This window comes from Symphalangus syndactylus, chromosome 8, assembly GCF_028878055.3.
Source record: "Symphalangus syndactylus isolate Jambi chromosome 8, NHGRI_mSymSyn1-v2.1_pri, whole genome shotgun sequence".
Classification (NCBI taxonomy): Eukaryota; Metazoa; Chordata; class Mammalia; order Primates; family Hylobatidae; genus Symphalangus; species Symphalangus syndactylus.
The window spans coordinates 43,806,588-43,824,113 of NC_072430.2; the positions used below are offsets into that span (position 1 = coordinate 43,806,588).

The 17,526-nt window shown below is 44.4% G+C and overlaps 1 protein-coding gene across 6 annotated transcripts in view; it reads right to left on the minus strand.

Annotated features, from left to right (window-relative positions):
- The window catches only part of PSEN1 (presenilin 1), a 90,490-nt gene extending 75,360 nt beyond the window's left edge, over positions 1 to 15,130 (minus strand). Inside the window, exons 1-3 of one of the 6 annotated variants that reach the window (XM_055288905.2) lie at positions 14,974 to 15,130; positions 2,633 to 2,714; positions 2,403 to 2,542 (exon numbers count right to left, since the gene is read on the minus strand). In XM_055288905.2, coding sequence (XP_055144880.1) covers positions 2,403 to 2,489 — 87 coding nt within the window. In that variant the 5' untranslated portion in view covers positions 2,490 to 2,542; positions 2,633 to 2,714; positions 14,974 to 15,130. Of the gene's footprint in view, positions 1 to 2,402; positions 2,543 to 2,632; positions 2,715 to 14,583; positions 14,920 to 14,969 lie in introns of those variants that run through there. The other 5 variants (XM_055288904.2, XM_063644294.1, XM_055288906.2 and 2 more) reach the window with 5 other exon arrangements.
- Positions 15,131 to 17,526: the final 2,396 nt, after the last annotated feature.

Consider the following 17,526-nt stretch of genomic DNA (forward strand, 5'->3'; position numbering starts at 1 on the left):
CCAAAGTGCTGGGATTATAGGCGTAAGCCACCACGCCCAGCCTAAAGTTTTAAAACATGCCAAGTGTATTATATGATTCATGTACATAAATATTATAGTAAGCCTAATACTCAATTTTATTAAACATGATAAATACCCAATTCAGGACAGTAACTATCCTGAGAAAAGAGGAAAAGGATTGGGGGAGGGGCACTTCAATTTTATCTGCAGTTTTTTGTCATATTAACTAGTCTCTTTTCAAATTAAATGCAAAATCTTGTTTTGTTTAGTTAGGATTTCATTTAGTGTAGGACAATAAGCAATAGAAGCAAAAAAAGCTTATCAAAAAAACAGCAAATAAGATGTTAAGGTTTAATAAAGTTGGGTGATAGGTACATGGGTGCCTATTACATTACGTGCCATACTTTCTGTATGTGCTTGAAACATTTCACAACAAAAACTTGAGAAATAAATATTTGGGCTAAAAAAACAAACACAACTTCAGCTTTCTGACTATTCTATCGTCAAACTTCAAATCCCTTTACTATGAATGAGATTATGCACAGCAGCCCACAAAAGGAAAACTATTTTCCAGGCTATAGCAGCTCGTCACAGTATTTGCTTAGAGTTGAAGAAATGAAGCTAAAGGCAAGATTTAACCTTTGGAACAAGAAATGCTTTAGATGTTATCTTCTATTTGAACTATAACTATATAGAACTGTAATAGTACTCGAAGTTAAACAAGAAAGTCAACTAATTGAATAAGACTTGGTTAGTCAGATCCAAAATTATTTCAATTTGATTATACTCTGGTAGGTAAGTGACTTGATCCTATTGCTCAGGACTGTCCCAATTTTAAAACTGAAAGTCCTATGTTCTAAAACTTCTAGTTTTAGACAAACTGGGACAACTGGCTATCCTAGCTTCTGGGCACATCAAAACTTCCCAGCTCGGAAAGAATTTTCAAATTATCTAGTAAATTATCTAATTTTACTGATGGGAAAAGTGAAGAATCCTAAATCTTCTGAGTGTAAAAGGAAGTTCCAGGCCATTCAGTGCTCTAGTTCAACTGCTGAATTCACGGACTAATCCTCTACAGATCTTGCTAGAGTGGCCTTCCAGCCTTTTGTGACTGTTTGTAGTGAAAAGTACACACAAGCCTACAAGGCAGCCCAGATGTACCATAACTGTGGGAAAATTAAAAAAAAAAAAAATACAGAACTTCTCTATGTTGCCCATGCTGGACTCAAACTCTTAGACAAGCAATCCTCGTACCTCAGCTTCCTGAGTTCCTGAGTAGCTGGGACTACAGGCATGCGCCACCATGCCAGGTTATGAGAAAGTTCTTTTTAGTGATCCAGACCTTATTGCCTGTTAACTTCCACCACTGTTCCTAGCTCTGCTTTCTGGTCCTAACAGAGGAAAATCTGACCCCACACCTAGTGCAACTGGATAGCTTATAGTTGGCCTTGTGTTTTCCTCTATTCTGGTTCCACCTCTAAAAATCCTATAGATACTCCAACTGTCTCACAGGACATCCATGCTCTCTCTCTTTTCTTTTCTTTCTCTATTTATTTATTATTTATTTATTTATTTTTGAGATGGAGTTTCGCTCATCGCCCAGGCTCGAGTGCAATGGCGCGATCTCAGTTCACTGTAACCTCCACCTCCCGGGTTCCAGCGATTCTCCTGGCTCAGCCTCCCAAGTAGCTGGGATTACAGGCAACGGCCACTAAGCCTGGCTAATTTTTGTATTGTTAGTAGAGATGGGGTTTCTCCATGTTGGCCAAGCTGGTATTGAACTCCTAACCTCAGGTGACCCACCCGCCTCAGCCTCCCAAAGTGCTGGGATTACAGGCATGAGCCACCATACCTGGCCTCTGCTCTCACTTTGTGATGATTAGCTAGTAGAGTTGCAGTCAGATTTCATGTCTGTGTATGTAGCTGGTGGGGAGTCTCTTTGTCCGACAGCACAGATTACATTCTTTTCCTGAATCCCTCCTTTGAACTCTTAGAACTTCTACACTTATCTTTGCACTGTACAATCATAATGAATATTTACTGAGCACTAACAGGAACTGTTAGGTACTGAATACAGTAAATAAAATGGACTCAGCCATAGAAGAATCAGGGCAAGATAGGTAAAATAATAAACAACATGAACTATGAGGTGCTGCACACCTTGGGAACCTGGAGAAGGCTTCAACTGAGGTGGTGATATGTGAGTTAGGTAGGAACTGTATCAACACCTATGTGTTAAACAGCCCTGTGTCCCCCAGCAATCAGCTGAAGTTCAACAAATATATTATAAATTTGGTAAAGCAAAGAAAGCCTGCTCAGCCCCCTCAGCATTTCTTAGAGGTGAGGGGAGATGATAAGTGAATCCAGTCTGGCAAAGGCAGTTTCAGAGACTGACACTGTACCTGGCTACGTACAGTATTGCTCAGGTGGTTGTCCTCCGACATCTGTGCATTCTGGAAGTAGGACAACGGTGCAGGTAACTCTGTCATTGGAGCAACTGTATAGAAATACTGTTTCACAGAAAACAAAGCCTCTTGAGGTTCTGAAAAGGGAAAGAAAAACAGAACTTTGTGCACTACAATTATACTGTTATAAAAAACACTTTCATAGATTACATTAAGCAGAAACAAACCTTTCTTTCATGTGTTCTCCTCCAGGCCAAGCTGTTTAAGGACCTCAAAGGCTGTTGTCCCTTGCAGGCTCCCAGATTAGGTCTGAAATAGGATTTCACCAGGTCATCCATTGTTAGTTAAATCCTAGTAAATTCATTTAAACCAATCAAATACTTTTAAGACCAATTTGTAAACCAGGAATGTATTAATTTGTCACGACCTTCAACTAATTGACAAGTTTACTATAAGCTCAAGGTAGACCTCTTTAGCAATAAGTAGAACCGCCTGAGACACCAAACATTTTCAACCACAAAGATACTTAATGACTTCTGATTTCCAGCAAAGGGAGCTGAGTAATCTTAAGCAATGTTCTCAACATTCCTTTTTCTATGCTGACCAAATTCAACCTAATCTTTATATTTTCATATAATCATTTGTCTAGCACTTTTAATTTTGCAAAATTCTATAATCTCATCTTATCCTTATCACAATGCCCAAGCCAGGATGAACAGATAACATGCTTATTTTACAAAAGGAGAAGGGCTTAATCCAGAGAAGTTCAGTGACTTGCTTAAGATGACACAACTGGGTAGAGCTGGCAAGAAATTGCAGACTCAGCCGGGAGCGGTGGCTCATGCCTGTAATCTCAGCACTTTGGGAGGCCAAGGCGGGCAGATCATGAGGTCAGGAGTTCGAAACCAGCCTGACCAACATGGTGAAACCCCGTCTCTACTAAAAATACAAAAATTAGCCAGGTGTGGTGGTGCGCACCTGTAATCCCAGCTACTCAGGAGAATCGCTTGAACCCAGGAGGTGGAGGTTGCAGTGAGCCGAGATGGTGCCACTGCACTCCAGCCTGAGCTACAGAGTGAGGCGAGACTCCGTCTCAAAAAAAAAAAAAAAAAAAAAAACAGAATGGCTGACTCCTAACTCCCAGCCTCAGGCCTCTCCTTTGATCTTGGCGCAGTCTTATTTACAGGGACGACTGTGTCTCTCAGAGCTCACCCTCCTGGGGGGGCCACATTCCCATTTGCCTATCTACCTTAATTTCCATCAGCCAATTCTTTATGATTTCAACTTTTCCTTTTCACAGAAGGTTTTCAGAAATATAGAAGGCAAAAATCCATGTACATACCTAACACTAATTAATACATTACCATGTACACATTTACATAAAGAAATTTTCTCCATGTCCTATTTCATTTTCACTTTTAACATCAGGATACTCTTTCCTCTAAATATTCCATTTTTTTCTTCTAATGATTTTTCATCAAAATGCATAATTTTTCCTCTAGCAAAAGTATCAAGTTCAAAATAACCCTTAACTACTTATATTTGTATCATTCAAATCATGACACATTTTTAACCAAGGTGACGTTCCACTTTATCATACATGCTTTTATTTTTTTTTTATTTTTTTTTTTATTTTTTTTATTTATTTTTTTTTTGAGACGGAGTCTTTCTCTGTCCGCCAGGCTAGAGTGCACTGGCGTGATCTCGGCTCACTGCAAGCTCCGCCTCCCGGGTTCACGCCATTCTCCTGCCTCAGCCTCCCGAGTAGCTGGGATTACAGGCGCCCGCCACCACGCCCGGCTAATTTTTTGTATTTTTTTTTTAGTAGAGACGGGGTTTCACCGTGTTAGCCAGGATGGTCTCGATCTCCTGACCTCGTGATCCGCCCGCCTCGGCCTCCCAAAGTGCTGGGATTACAGGCTTGAGCCACCGCGCCCGGCCTATCATACATGCTTTTATATACCATGTATACCTTTCTCATCCCCTCACCTTCAGCCCATTGTCAGCTAGCATGAGATCAGCGAAATGCAAATTCATATTAATTGAAAACATAGTGCAAATTTGCTTAAAAAATAAAGAGCTTAAGGCCAGGAGTTACAGATCAGTCTCCAGCCTGGGCAACATAGCAAGACACTATCTCTACAAAAAACGAATTAGCTGGGTGCAGGTGGGATGCATCTGTAGTCCCAACTGCTCAGGAGGCTGAGGTGGGGGGATTGCTTGAGTCCAGGAATTAGAGGCTGCAGTGAGCCAAGATCTCGTCACTGTACTCAGCCTGGGCAACAGAGTGAGACTCTGTTTTTTAAAAAAATATTTTTTAAAACTAGATTTTTGTGGTAATTTAATCTATACTTAAAGAGTTATCGATACCTTTGTTCCTGTCTTTATTTTGAGACACAGTCTTGCTCTGTCACCCAGGCTGCAATGTAGTGGCACGATCTCGCTCACTGGAACCTCTACCTCCTTGGTTTAAGCAATTCTCGTGTCTCAGCCCCCCGAATAGCTGGGATTACAGGTGTGCACCACCATGTCTAACTAAGTTTTGTATTTTTAGTAGAGACTGGGTTTCACCATGTTGGCCAGGCTGGTCTCAAACTCCTGACCACAAGTGACCCACCCACCTCAGCCTCCCAAAGTGCTAGAATTACAGGTGTGAGCCACCACGACCAGCCCTGTTCCTGTCTTTTAATATGGACAAAATTAGGATTTCACAATACAGACAGTCCCCGATGACAGTTCACTTTAGAACTGTTCAGCTTTAGTATGACGCAAAAACAATATGTATTCAGTACAAACTGTACTTTTTGAGTATCCACACAAGTTCACTTTCAGTGAAGTAGTCAATAAATTGAATGAGGCCAGGCTCGGTGGCTCATGCCTGTAATCCCAGCACTGTGGGGGGCTGAGATGGGCATATTACTTGAGGCCAGGAGTTCGTGACTAGCCTGGCCAACATGGTGAAACCCTGTTTCTACTAAAAATACAAAAAAAAATTGGCTAGGTGTGGGTGGTGGGTGCCTGTGGTTCCAGCTACTCAGGAGGCTGAGGTGGAAGGTTCACTGGAGCCAAGTGACTGCATCACTACACTCCAGCCTGAGTGACAGAGTGAGACCCTGTCTCAAAAAAACAAATAATAAAATAATAAAAGTACACTCCATTATGGAAAAACCCATAGAACTCTCATATAATCCCTCAGAAACAAAACAAGTAAACAAGACAGTCTTAGCCAAATGAAACAAGGCAAAGAAAGGGTAATGCAAGCAAAAATAAAAGGTAAGTAGGCTGGACGCGGTGGCTCACACCTGTAATCCCAGCACTATGGGAGGCCGAGGCAGACAGATCACTTGAGGCCAGGAGTCCGAGACCAGCCTGGCCAACATGGTGAAACCCTGTCTGTACTAAATATACAAAAATTAGCTGGGCGTGGTGGCTCGTGCCTGTAATCCCAGCTACTAAGGAGGCTGAGGCAGGAGAATCGCTTGAACCTGGGAGGCAGAGGTTGCAGTGAACCAAGATTGTGCCACTGTACTGCAGCCTGGGTGACAGAGCAAGACTCCATCTCAAAAAATAAAATAAAATAAATAAATGGTATATAAATAAACTATATTACGCTTATAGGTTAAATACGAGCAGAAGTGATTGCCATGCACTAAACAAGATTAGTATGATCTTACAGAATAAATTTAGTAGAGATACTATTAAATAATAAGAATGATTATTCACTAAACAAGAAAGACATGCCAGGCGCGGTGGCTCACGCTTGTAATCCCAACACTTTGGGAGGCCAAGGCGGGCGGATCACGAGGTCAGGAGATCGAGACCACAGTGAAACCCCGTCTCTACTAAAAATACAAAAAATTAGCCGGGCGTGGTGGCAGGCACCTGTAGTCCCAGCTACTCAAAGAGGCTGAGGCAGGAGAATGGCGTGAACCTGGGAGGCGGAGCTTGCAGTGAGCCGAGATTGCGCCACTGCACTCCAGCCTGGGCAACAGGCGAGACTCCGTCTCAAAAAATGAAAATAAAAAATAAATAAATAAAACAAGAAAGACACTATCTACTTATATGTAAAACTTAGAGACAGACATTATTAAACTAAGGCTTAACAAACTAATTTATTATATTCACTTTATCCTTTTACAGACGAAAACAATGTGGCACACAGAAGTTTACTTGCTTAAGGCCACATCTGGCAAGCAAGGAGTCGGAATTCACAGAGTACACTACATTGCCTCTTTATAAAACTCCATACCTGCCCCGTAGGAGTTTACGGCAATGAGGATTACGGTATTTTGAAGCAATTTTGATTACTAGTAAATCTATTACTTAGAAGTAATGAGATCTTAAACTTCAAAAACTGCTTTAAGTATAAATTCAAAACTGAAGCACCAAAAGCATTTTCAATAATCTCAATATCCTAGTATTTAAGTTTTTTTAAAAAAGGATAAGCTGGCCAGGTGCAGTGGCTCACGCCTGTAATCCCAGCACTTTGAGAGGCCAAGGTGGGCAGATCACAAGGTCAGGAGTTCCAGACCAGCCTGGCCAGTATGGTGAAACCCGATCTCTACTAAAAAATACAAAAATTAGCCGGGCATGGTGACACGCACTTGTAGTCCCAGCTACTCGGGAGGCTGAGGCAGGAGAATCACTTGAACCCTGGAGGCAGAGGTTGCAGTGAGCCGAGATTACACCACTGCATTCCTGCCTGGGCGACAGAGTGAGACTCCATCTCAAAAAAAAAAAAAAAAAAAAAAGGATAAGCTATAATGCAAATCTTTTTTCTTTTTTTTTTTTTTTTTTAAGAGACAAGGTCTCACTCTGTCACCCAGGCTGGAGTACAGTGGCAATCATAGCTCACTGCAGCCTTGAACTCCTGGCCTCAGTCAATCCTCCCACCTCAGCTTCCCAAGCAGGTAGGACTACATGGCTGGCTAGTTTTTTATTTAAAGAAAGGGTCTTGCTGTACCGCCCAGGCTGGTCTTGCCTGGCCTCAAGCAACCCTACCACCTCAGTCTCCCAACTAGTCAGGATTACAGGCCTGAGCCACTGCAGCCACTGGTCATTTTAAAAGAAGTAGTTTCCCTTTTTTTTTTTTGCCTCAAAAAGTGACATTTATTCAAAGAAAAAAAAATGATAAGATGTCCATCCCTTGGCTCCCTTCCCTCCCCCTCCTGCTGCTCCTCAGCCCCCAGATTGAGCCCTGGCTGGGGCTGGGTGGCAGGACAGCCCCTCAGATGAGGTCAGCAACATTGAGGGGCATTTCCTCAATGGAGGTGTTGTAGAAGGTCTCAATGTCTCGAAGAGACCTCTTGTCTTCTTCTGTCACCATGTTAATAGCCACACCTTTACGGCCAAACCGTCCACCTCGACCGATTCTGTGGATATAGTTTTCTCTGTTGGTGGGAAGGTCATAGTTGATGACTAAAGAAACCTGCTGCACATCAATGCCTCTGGCCTACGTCAAGAAAGACAACTCTTCAGCATGTGCACGGAGGACGCTATCCCGGAGGGAAGACACTTAGGCATCACCCTATGCTAATAGGATCTGTTCAGTTATTACAAGAAACCATACAAGCTGGTACAAACTGGTCATACTGGAGCTTTCTCAGACAAATCCCGTAAAAATCATCAATAATACAGCAGTCACTTTAGCATTTTCCACTACTATCTTCAAAGTTCTTTTCACATCTATTCTTCCATTTGAGTCTTAAAGAAACCTCATGAGGAAAGGAATCTGTACTGACATGTAAAAAAAAAAACGCAGAAAAGGTGAAAGATTTTGCCTGCACAGAGTTACGGAGCTAGTGTAAACAATGCCAGTTCCAGAACCCAAGTCTTCTGATGCCCAGCCCAAGTCTTTTCCAGTTCACCCAGAGAAATCTTGTGCCTCCCTTGATGCTTCCAAAGATCACAATGCTACAAGCTGAGCCTCCCTGGGAGAGCTGCTCTTTACGGGGCGCTCGGTAGGAAGCAGAGGCAGGCAACAGGGCTAGGTCTTCAGTCAGGCCTGGTGAACAAACAAGCGCTACTGGTACAAAGAAAGGGGCAGGCAAAGCTAGATTTGATTTTGGTCCAGGAACAGCTGAAAACAATTGAGGATTGCATGGCGGTCAATGACCCCACTGTTCAGGCGGCATGGCAAAAGACACTAGGAGACTTTTTAACATTCTTAGCCGTGAACATTCTTAGCCCTGTGAACAACAAAAACAACAACAAACGGTTACTCGGATCTAAGGATCTTTCATGGGACCTGAATTGAGGAGTAGGTGGGAGTAGGGACAGAATCTACTTTGGTGTTTTTGCTCTCTGATCACCTGCTGCAAACTGACAGAGCACACTTGAATTCACTGACATCCATTTTCTTAATCTCAAGACACTTGCTCAATCAGACAAAAGGAAAAAGAAATCATTCTCTGATGGGAAACTAGAATTTATCTATTATATACAAAGAGATTTAAAAAGCCCCAGGAGAACTACAAATAATCTCAAAGCTCAGATGTGCTGAACAGAAGTCTAACCAGAAAACCTTCTACCCATCAGCACTTCAGAAATTATCACAGGAGCAATGTTTAGAATCTCAAAATAAGTTTATTAAAAATGTAATTCAAGAAAGTACCAACAGAAAACTGTTAATACGCTTTTTTCTCGCACTACATCCCAATGTAACAACAAAACCTCAGACTCCTACAGAACATGGTTACTTATTGATAGCATTTTCTTTTTTCACTCTCAGACATAAATATAAACAAAATTTGTACTGTGGAAAAACATCTTCAGAAGACTTTTAACCATGACCTCTAGCACAAAGGGCTTGTGGCTTGTTTTAATGTCTCTAAGCTACTTGACTAGTTTCTCTTTCACTGAGAAAACTGCTACAAGTATTTTCTGCTGCATCTGCATTGCAATGCTAAGTTTTCAAGTGCCAATGAGCTTATGATTTATTCTTTATTTTACAAAAGTATTTAATCAGCCTTAGTGTTACTTTGAAAGCTTCTCCCAGGACAGGTGGCCAAACTTCTGATGTTATGAACGGGCTGAAAAGCCTCTACTTGAGTTTTTAAAGGTTCACATCCAATAGTAAATGTAACTGAACTCTAAATTCCAACCTATAATTGAAATTATTATTATTATTGAGATGTAGTTTCGCTCTTGTCACCCAGGCTGGAATGCAATGCCGCGATCATAGCTCACTGCAACCTCCACCTCCTGGGTTCAAGCAATTCTCCTGCCTCAGCCTCCTGAGTAGCTAGGATTACAGACGCCCACCACCATGCCCAGCTAATTTTTGTATTTTTACTAGAGATGGGGGTTTCAGCATGTTGGCCAGGCTGGTCTCGAACTCCTGACCTCAGGTGATCCACCACCTTAGCTGGGATTACAGGCGTGAGCCACTGTGCTCAGCCTATAATTGAAATTAATAAAAAAAGTTTTTAAACTAATTTAAAAATTTTAGGAATACATCCTCAAAAGACTCCTCTGGTTTTTAAGAGACTAGGAGCAAATCATTTCTCCAGTCCTATAAAAGGCTTTGTGAAAGCAGTAGACGCTAAAAAGAGCAAGGGTAGTGATACACCCCATTTGGTGATTTTTTTTTTTCTCCTTCCATCCCACTCCACCTCTGTTAACCATCTGTGGTAGATTAGATTATTATTCAGCCAATATTCACTCCCTCCCCCAGCCTGGCCAAGGGAGGAATACACCTCTCTCCAGTGATGTTATAGGCTTGGCTCTGTAGTTTGCTTGGCTGCATGGTGGTTGCAGTCTACTACCCACTCCAAAGTCTTTGGGCATGATCGTATGACTTGCTTTGGTCAATGCAATCTTAGCACATGTGGCATAAGCAGACATCTGAACTATGCTTGTGCAGTTGGCCTTGACTTCTTGTACTTTTGCTGGTGCCTTGAGAAAAGCTTATCATGGATAGCCACTGCTCCTTCAGCCTGGGCCCCAAAATAAGGCATACAAATAAGAACTGCCCCCACTGATCCACAGACCTACCTACAAGGAAGCAGAGCCCTGAGTGAGAATACATGCTCTGAACTGCTGAGTTTGGGGGAGGTCTGTAATGTAGAGTTACTATAGCAACTTGTTTTTAAATAATGGTTATGTTGGCTCAGAAAATGCAATAAAAACGAACAAAGACTTAGAATTGCAAGTTCAGAATCCCTTATCTGTAACTTTTAGGACTAAATGTGTTTAGAATTCACATTTTTTTGGATTTTGTAAAGGTACTATGCAAATGCCAGAAGTTATATAACGCCCCTACAGGGTCTTAGAAACAGAAAAGCAAACAAATTATTAAGCTATAGTGAAACAAATGAATAGTTTTAAATCACATTAAAAAAATAAAGACTATAGGTCAAATTTTGCTGTCAAATTAGTTATGAAAAACCTTGGCCAGGTGCGGCGGCTCGCGCCTGTAATCCCAGCACTTTGGGAGGCTGAGGCAGGTGGATCACGAGGTCAGGAGTTCGAGACCAGCCTGGCCAATATGGTGATACCCCGTCTCTACTAAAAATACAAAAATTAGCCCAGTGTGGTGGCACACGCCTGTAGTCCCAGCTACTCGGGAGGCTGAGGCAGAAGAATCACTTGAACCTGGGAGGCGGAGGTTGCAGTGAGCTGAGATTGTGCCACTGCACTCCAGCCTGGGCGACAGAGGGAAACTCGTCTCAAAAAAAAAAAAAAAGAAAGAAAGAAAGAAAGAAAAGAAAAGAAAAGAAAAGAAAAGAAAAGAAAAGAAAAAAAAAGAAAAACCTGCCGGGCAGCCTGTAATCCCAGCACTTTGGGAGGCCGAGGCGGGTGGATCACGAGGTCAGGAGATGGAGACCATCCTGGCTAACATGGTGAAACCCCGTCTCTACTAAAAATACAAAAAATTAGCTGGGTGTGGTGGCGGGCGCCTGTAGTCCCAGCTACTCGGGAGGCTGAGGCAGGAGAATAGTGTGAGCCCGGGAGGCGGAGCTTGCAGTGAGCCGAGATCGCGCCACTGCACTCCAGCCTGGGCGACAGAGCGAGACTCTGTCTCAAAAAATAAAAAAAAAGTAAATAAATAAACTAAATTCTAAAAAAAAAAAAAAAGAAAGAAAAACCTTTTAGTTTTTGGATTTCAGAACTCTGGATATGAGACTATGGTCCTATATACCTTTGTATAATTATAAAGAATCTTTCTCAATAAGTTAATTTCAATAACTCTATAAGGGAGATATGATTATTCAAAATCATTGTCTAAAATTCTCTGTGGAAATGGACAGAATACAACTAATTTTTAATGAAAAATGATTATTTACGTCTAATTAATTTGTAAATCACTTGTTATATTTAGCATTGCCTGCAGTCTTTCTTTTGCTTTGATCAACTTAAACAAGAAACCGTACAAGGGGTTGTGAAAAGCCAACACTAATACCTTTTTCCTCACTCTGTCACCCAAGCAGGAGTATTAATACCCTTCAATCAACAAACACTTCCTGGGTTTCTTCTATATAACCACACACTGTGATGAGGGTTGGGAATTCTAATTAATCAGGTATTACTTCTGTTTACTTAAGGAGCTTACTATCTAGAGGGAAAAACAAGTAAATTTTTATACTGGTTAGACACTGAAATAAAAATATGTTAGGTATATTGTGTTAAAATAAATTATTCACATTGGTTTCATGTGTTTCTTTTGAACCCCCCCTTTTTTTTTTCTGATGGAGTCTCGCTCTGTAGCCCAGTCTGGAGTGCAGTGGCATGATCTCGGTTCACTACAACCTCCACCTTCTGGGTTCAAGCGATTCTCCTGCCTCACCTCCCGAGTAGCTGGAATAACAGGTACACGCCAACACACCCGGCTAATTTTTTGTATTTTTAGTAGACACAGGGTCTCACTATGTTGGCGAGGCCGGTCTCGAACTTCTGACCTCAGGTGATCTACCTGCCTCGACCTCCCAAAGTGCTGGCAGATTACAGGTGGGAGCCACTGTGCCCGGTCTTTTTTTTTTAAAAGAAAAAAAAAAAACGGAGTCTCGCTCTGTCGCCCAAGCTGGAGTGCAGTGGCGTGATCTCGGCTCACTGCAAGCTCTGCCTCCTGGGTTCACGCCACTGTCCTGCCTCAGCCTCCCCAGTAGCTGGGACTACACGCGCCCAGCACCATGTCTGGCTAATTTTTTGTACTTTTAGTAGAGACGGGGTTTCACTGTGTTAGCCAGGATGGTCTCCATCTCCTGACCTGGTTATCCAACCGCCTGGGCCTCCCAAAGTGCTGGGATTACAGGCGTGAGCCGGCGCGCCCGGCCACCCAGCCTCTTTTTACTTTTTTTTTTTTTTTTGAACTACAGGCGCCCGCCATCACGCCCGGCTAAATTTTTTTTTTTGTATTTTTTAGTAGAGACGGGGTTTCACCGTGTTAGCCAGGATGGTCTCGATCTCCTGACCTCATGATCCGCCCGCCGCGGCCTCCCAAAGTGCTGGGATTACAGGGGTAAGCCACCGTGCTCGGCCTCTTTTTACCTTTAAAAATGTGTTTATGGCTAGGCATAGTGGCTTGTGCCTGTATCCCACCACTCTGGGAGGCCAAGGCAGGAAGATCACTTGACTCCAGGAGTTCAAGACCAGCCTGGGCAACATAGTGAGGCTCCCATCTCTAAAAAAGTAAATAGCTGGCTGGGCACGGTGGCTCACGCCTGTAATCCCAGCACTCTGGGAGGCAGAGGCAGGCAGATCACGAGGTCGGGAGATCCAGACCATACTGGCTAACACTGTGAAACCCCGTCTCTACTAAAAATACAAAAAAATTAGCCGGGGGTGGTGGCGGACGCCTGTAGTCCCAGCTGCTGGGGAGGCTGAGGCAGGAAAATGGCGTGAACCCGGGAGGCGGAGCTTGCAGTGAGCCGGGATCGCGCCACTGCACTCCAGCCTAGGCGACAGAGCGAGACTCCGTCTCAAAAAATAAATAAATAAATAAATAATAGTATGTTTATTAGAAAATTTAAAATAGGGATAATCACCTTGTGGTTTTCCCAGTCTGCATGCTAATAAATTTGTATGCCTTTTCTCCAAAAGAAAAACAAAAAAGATTTTTTGTTTTGTTTTTTTTAAGACAGTCTCACTCTTTTGCCCAGGCTGCAGTGCAGTGGCATAATCTTGGCTCACTGCAACCTCCTCCTCCCGGGTTCAAGTGATTCTCCTGCCTCAGCCTCGCTTGGGAGCAGCTGGGACTAAAGGCGCGCACCACCACGCCCAGCTAATTTTTTGTAGAGACTGGGTTTCACCGTGTTGTCCACGCTAGTCTCGAACTCCTGAGCTCAAGGATCCGCCCCGCGGCCTCCCAAAGTGCTGGGATTACAAGCGTGAGCCATCGCGTCGGGCCTCACGTTATATTTCTATTGGCTAGTGCTGCTCTAAATCTTCTGTTCCTTTTGCTACGCCAGGCCTAACACTCAAAATCCCTGCCAACCTTTTCCTTCCTGAAGCCTCCCTCCCTTCCTCAGCTCCGGCGACCCTGCGCTGTGATGGTTCTCCAACCACACTCATTCTCCTCAGCTGGCTCCTTGCTCTTCTTCCACCCCCTGTTACAAGTGTTCCTAAGTGTTTGCCTTGGCCTCCTCTTCCCCTTCCTTAGCTTAGACTTCTCCACTGCTCCAACATCAACTGGAAATCTATGGAATTGACTCCTGTTTTCAGCTCCAGTTCTGTCCACAGGACATTTTCACCTGCTGGCACTTCCAAAGTGGTACTTCCAAACCACTTCCTCGCCCTCCTCTCTAAACCAGTTCTTTCTTCCTAACTTCCTTATTTCTGAGAATGTCTCTGCCATGTTCTAAACTGAAAACCTCCTAGTCAACTTCACACTTTATTCCCTGATCCTCAATTGGTTCCCATGTCCCGTTCGTGTTTCTTCTAAGCCTCTGCCACCACCGCAGATCGAACTCTAATCACATCTCACCTGAATTATGGAAAAGTCACCTCAATTCTCTCACCCATCCCAGCCTCCACTATAGATTAATGTGCCTAAAGCAGAGCTGACCACAACAGTGAGAAGAATCTGAGAGGGAAGCAGCAGCAAACACAAAAGGCACTGGACATGCATGCCTCGAGACAGTCCCGACAGAGAAGAAAGCATCAGACCCCGTCTTCCGCCTCGAACGAGAGGCGTGCGGACTTCTCTCAGAGTGCCCGTCGCCCCTGGACAAGGACACACCCGGGGCGTGAGGCGCGGAGTTTCACCAGTTGCTCAAGCAGACCCAGCCCAAGACGCTTCCTCTTTCTCCTACTCCACTCCAGTTCAGACAGCTACTAATGCCGGCCCAAGGCACCTGCGCCCTGAGACGTCTTCGAGCAAACCGCATTTCCGGACCAAGGCTCCGCGGAATCTCTCTCCACCCGGCCGCGCTCGAAGCCCGAGAAACGGGCCGCCCCTCCTGGTTTCCCACACGGGGTTCCCTGGCCCCAACCCGGCCGCGCCCCGCCCCTCATCTTTTAGGACACCGGCTCCGCGGCCCGGGCGGCGACAAAGAGCCGGGCCCTGCCCGCGGCCGCCCGTGTCCGCGGTGTCTTCCTGCCTTCCCCGGACTCGCCATCACGCACATACGCTTCTCCGCCGCCGCCACTGCCGCCGCCGCTCGTAGCTCAGGTTCCTTCCAGACCAGCCGCTGTTTTGTTTCCGATGTGAAACCGCGGACCTCGGAGCTGCCTGTCCCAGGCCCCGCCCGAGAACCCTCACCGGTGTCGTCATTTCCGGCTCTGGCGTCGTTGGCGGCCGGCCCACGAGGGAGGGGAAGAGCCAGGAGGAAGGGGGCGGGGCCTCCGGCCTGGAGCAACGATTGCGGGGAGAACCGAGTTCCACCCGGCCTTCCCCACCTGACGGAATCCGCCCAGAGCGCTGGCGTGGGTTGTCGGGGTTCTGAGGCTGCTCGAGCTGAGAACGAAAGCCCCTATATAAATTGGGCCCTGCGTGTGCTTCTCCCGGCATACAAGCGATGGCCATCCTAAATTTAACACCTGTCATTTCTGTAGGGTACCTATTTGCGAATCAGCTGCATCAGAATCAAGAGAATGCTGTTAAAATTGCAAATATATCTGCCCTCTCCGACCACCCAGTCAATCAAAACTTCTGGTGGGTGGCGAGAACCTGAGAAACTGCTTTTTAAACATCCTCCGCAATTCTTGGACTCCAACTTTGACAACCAGTCTTTCTAGGTGGCAAGCTAGCTGAGAGCAGAAAATGTGTCTGGTTTGCTGGGTCACTTGATTTTTGCATCTGCCTGCTCTTTGTCCAGTTTTGGTAAAGACAATACCAATGTCTAATTCATTAGGCAGCATACCACACACATATATCCAAAAGCTAAAACTAAAAAACGAATACTACCTTATTTAATCAAGGGGAACGGAGAAATGTCAAACATGGGTATTCAAAAAACCAAAAATGAAATTAACGGTACATGGTATCTGGGCAAGTTACATTCTTCTAAAGTTTCTTTAAAAATCCACCCCCAAGCCGCCGGGCGCAGTGGCTCACGCCTGTAATTCTAGCACTTTGGGAGGCCGAAGCAGGCGGATCATGAGGTCAGGAGTTCGAGACCAGCCTAACCAACATGGTGAAACCCCGTCTCTACTAAAAATACCAAAAAATTAGCCGGGCGTGGTGGCGTGCTCCTGTAATCCCGGCTACTCGGGAGGCTGCAGCAGGAGAATCGCTTGAACCCGTGAGCTGACATCACACCACTGCACTCCAGCCTGGGAGACAGAGCAAGACTCCATCTCAAAAAACAAAAATAAAAATAAAAAATAAAATCTACCCCAAGCTATCCCTTCACATTCCTATCGCATCAATCTCCAATCACTCCCCCCCAACCCCCTGCCAACCCTGTTCAAAAACATCAGATTCTAATACTTTTTACACACAAAACTTCATATTTAAGAACAAAAGTAATATTTTCCATTAGCAGAATGAAAGATAAGTTGCAGGAGAAGGTTGAACGAAGAAAGATGTTTTTAAAATTCTTCACCTACCCCACTTTAACAAGAGTAGGGATTTTAGTTTGTTCATTTACACGTGCTTGTGCTTGTCGGCAGCACATATACATTTTACAAGTGCTGAGAAGAGTGCCTGATACATAACAGTGCCTGATACATACAATAGTTCAGTATTGAACTATTGCAATATTTGTGAACTACTTCAATCTGATTGCAGTCTGCTAATATTAGTAGGATGTCTTAAAATGCTGATGAACTATTCTTAGAAACAATCTACAAAAATTTTGGGCAAAGATATTCATGGAATATCATATAGCAAAAAATTGGGAAACCAAATATGGTACAATGGGCCGGGTGCGGTGGCTCATGCCTGTAATTCCAGCACTTTGGGAGGCCAAGGTGGGCAGCTTACCTGAGGTCAGGAGTTCGAGACCAGCCTGACCAACATGGAGAAACCCCGTCTCTACTAAAAATACAAAAAAAGTTAGCCAGGCCTGGTGGCGTATGCCTGTAATTCCAGCTGCTCGGGAGAATTGCTTGAGCCTAGAAGGTAGAGGTTGCAGTGAACCAAGATCACGCCATTGCACTCCAGCGTGGGCAACAAGAGCAAAACTATGTCTCAAAAAATAAATATAAATAAATAAATAAACAAATGTGGTACAATAAATTATGGTCCACCCACCCCACAGAATGTCATGAAAACTTTTCATGAATGCCTGGTCACGGTGGCTCATGCCTGTAATCTCAGCACTTTGGGAGGCCAAGGCAGGAGGATCACTTGAGGTTGGGAATACAAGACCAGCCTGGACAACATGGTAAAACCCCGTCTCTATTAAAAATACAAAAATTAGGCCAGGCGCGGTGGCTCACGTCTGTAATCCCAGCACTTTGGGAGGCCGAGGCGGGCGGATCACGAGGTCAGGAGATCGAGACCATCCTGGCTAAAACGGTGAAACCCCATCTCTACTAAAAATACAAAAAATTAGCCGGGCGTAGTGGCGGGCGCCTGTAGACCCAGCTACTCGGGAGGCTGAGGCAGGAGAATGGCGTGAACCCGGGAGGCGGAGCTTGCAGCGAGCCAAGATCGTGCCACTGCACTCCAGCCTGGGCGACAGAGCAAGACTCCGTCTAAAAAAAAAAAAAAAAAAAAATACAAAAATTAGCCTGG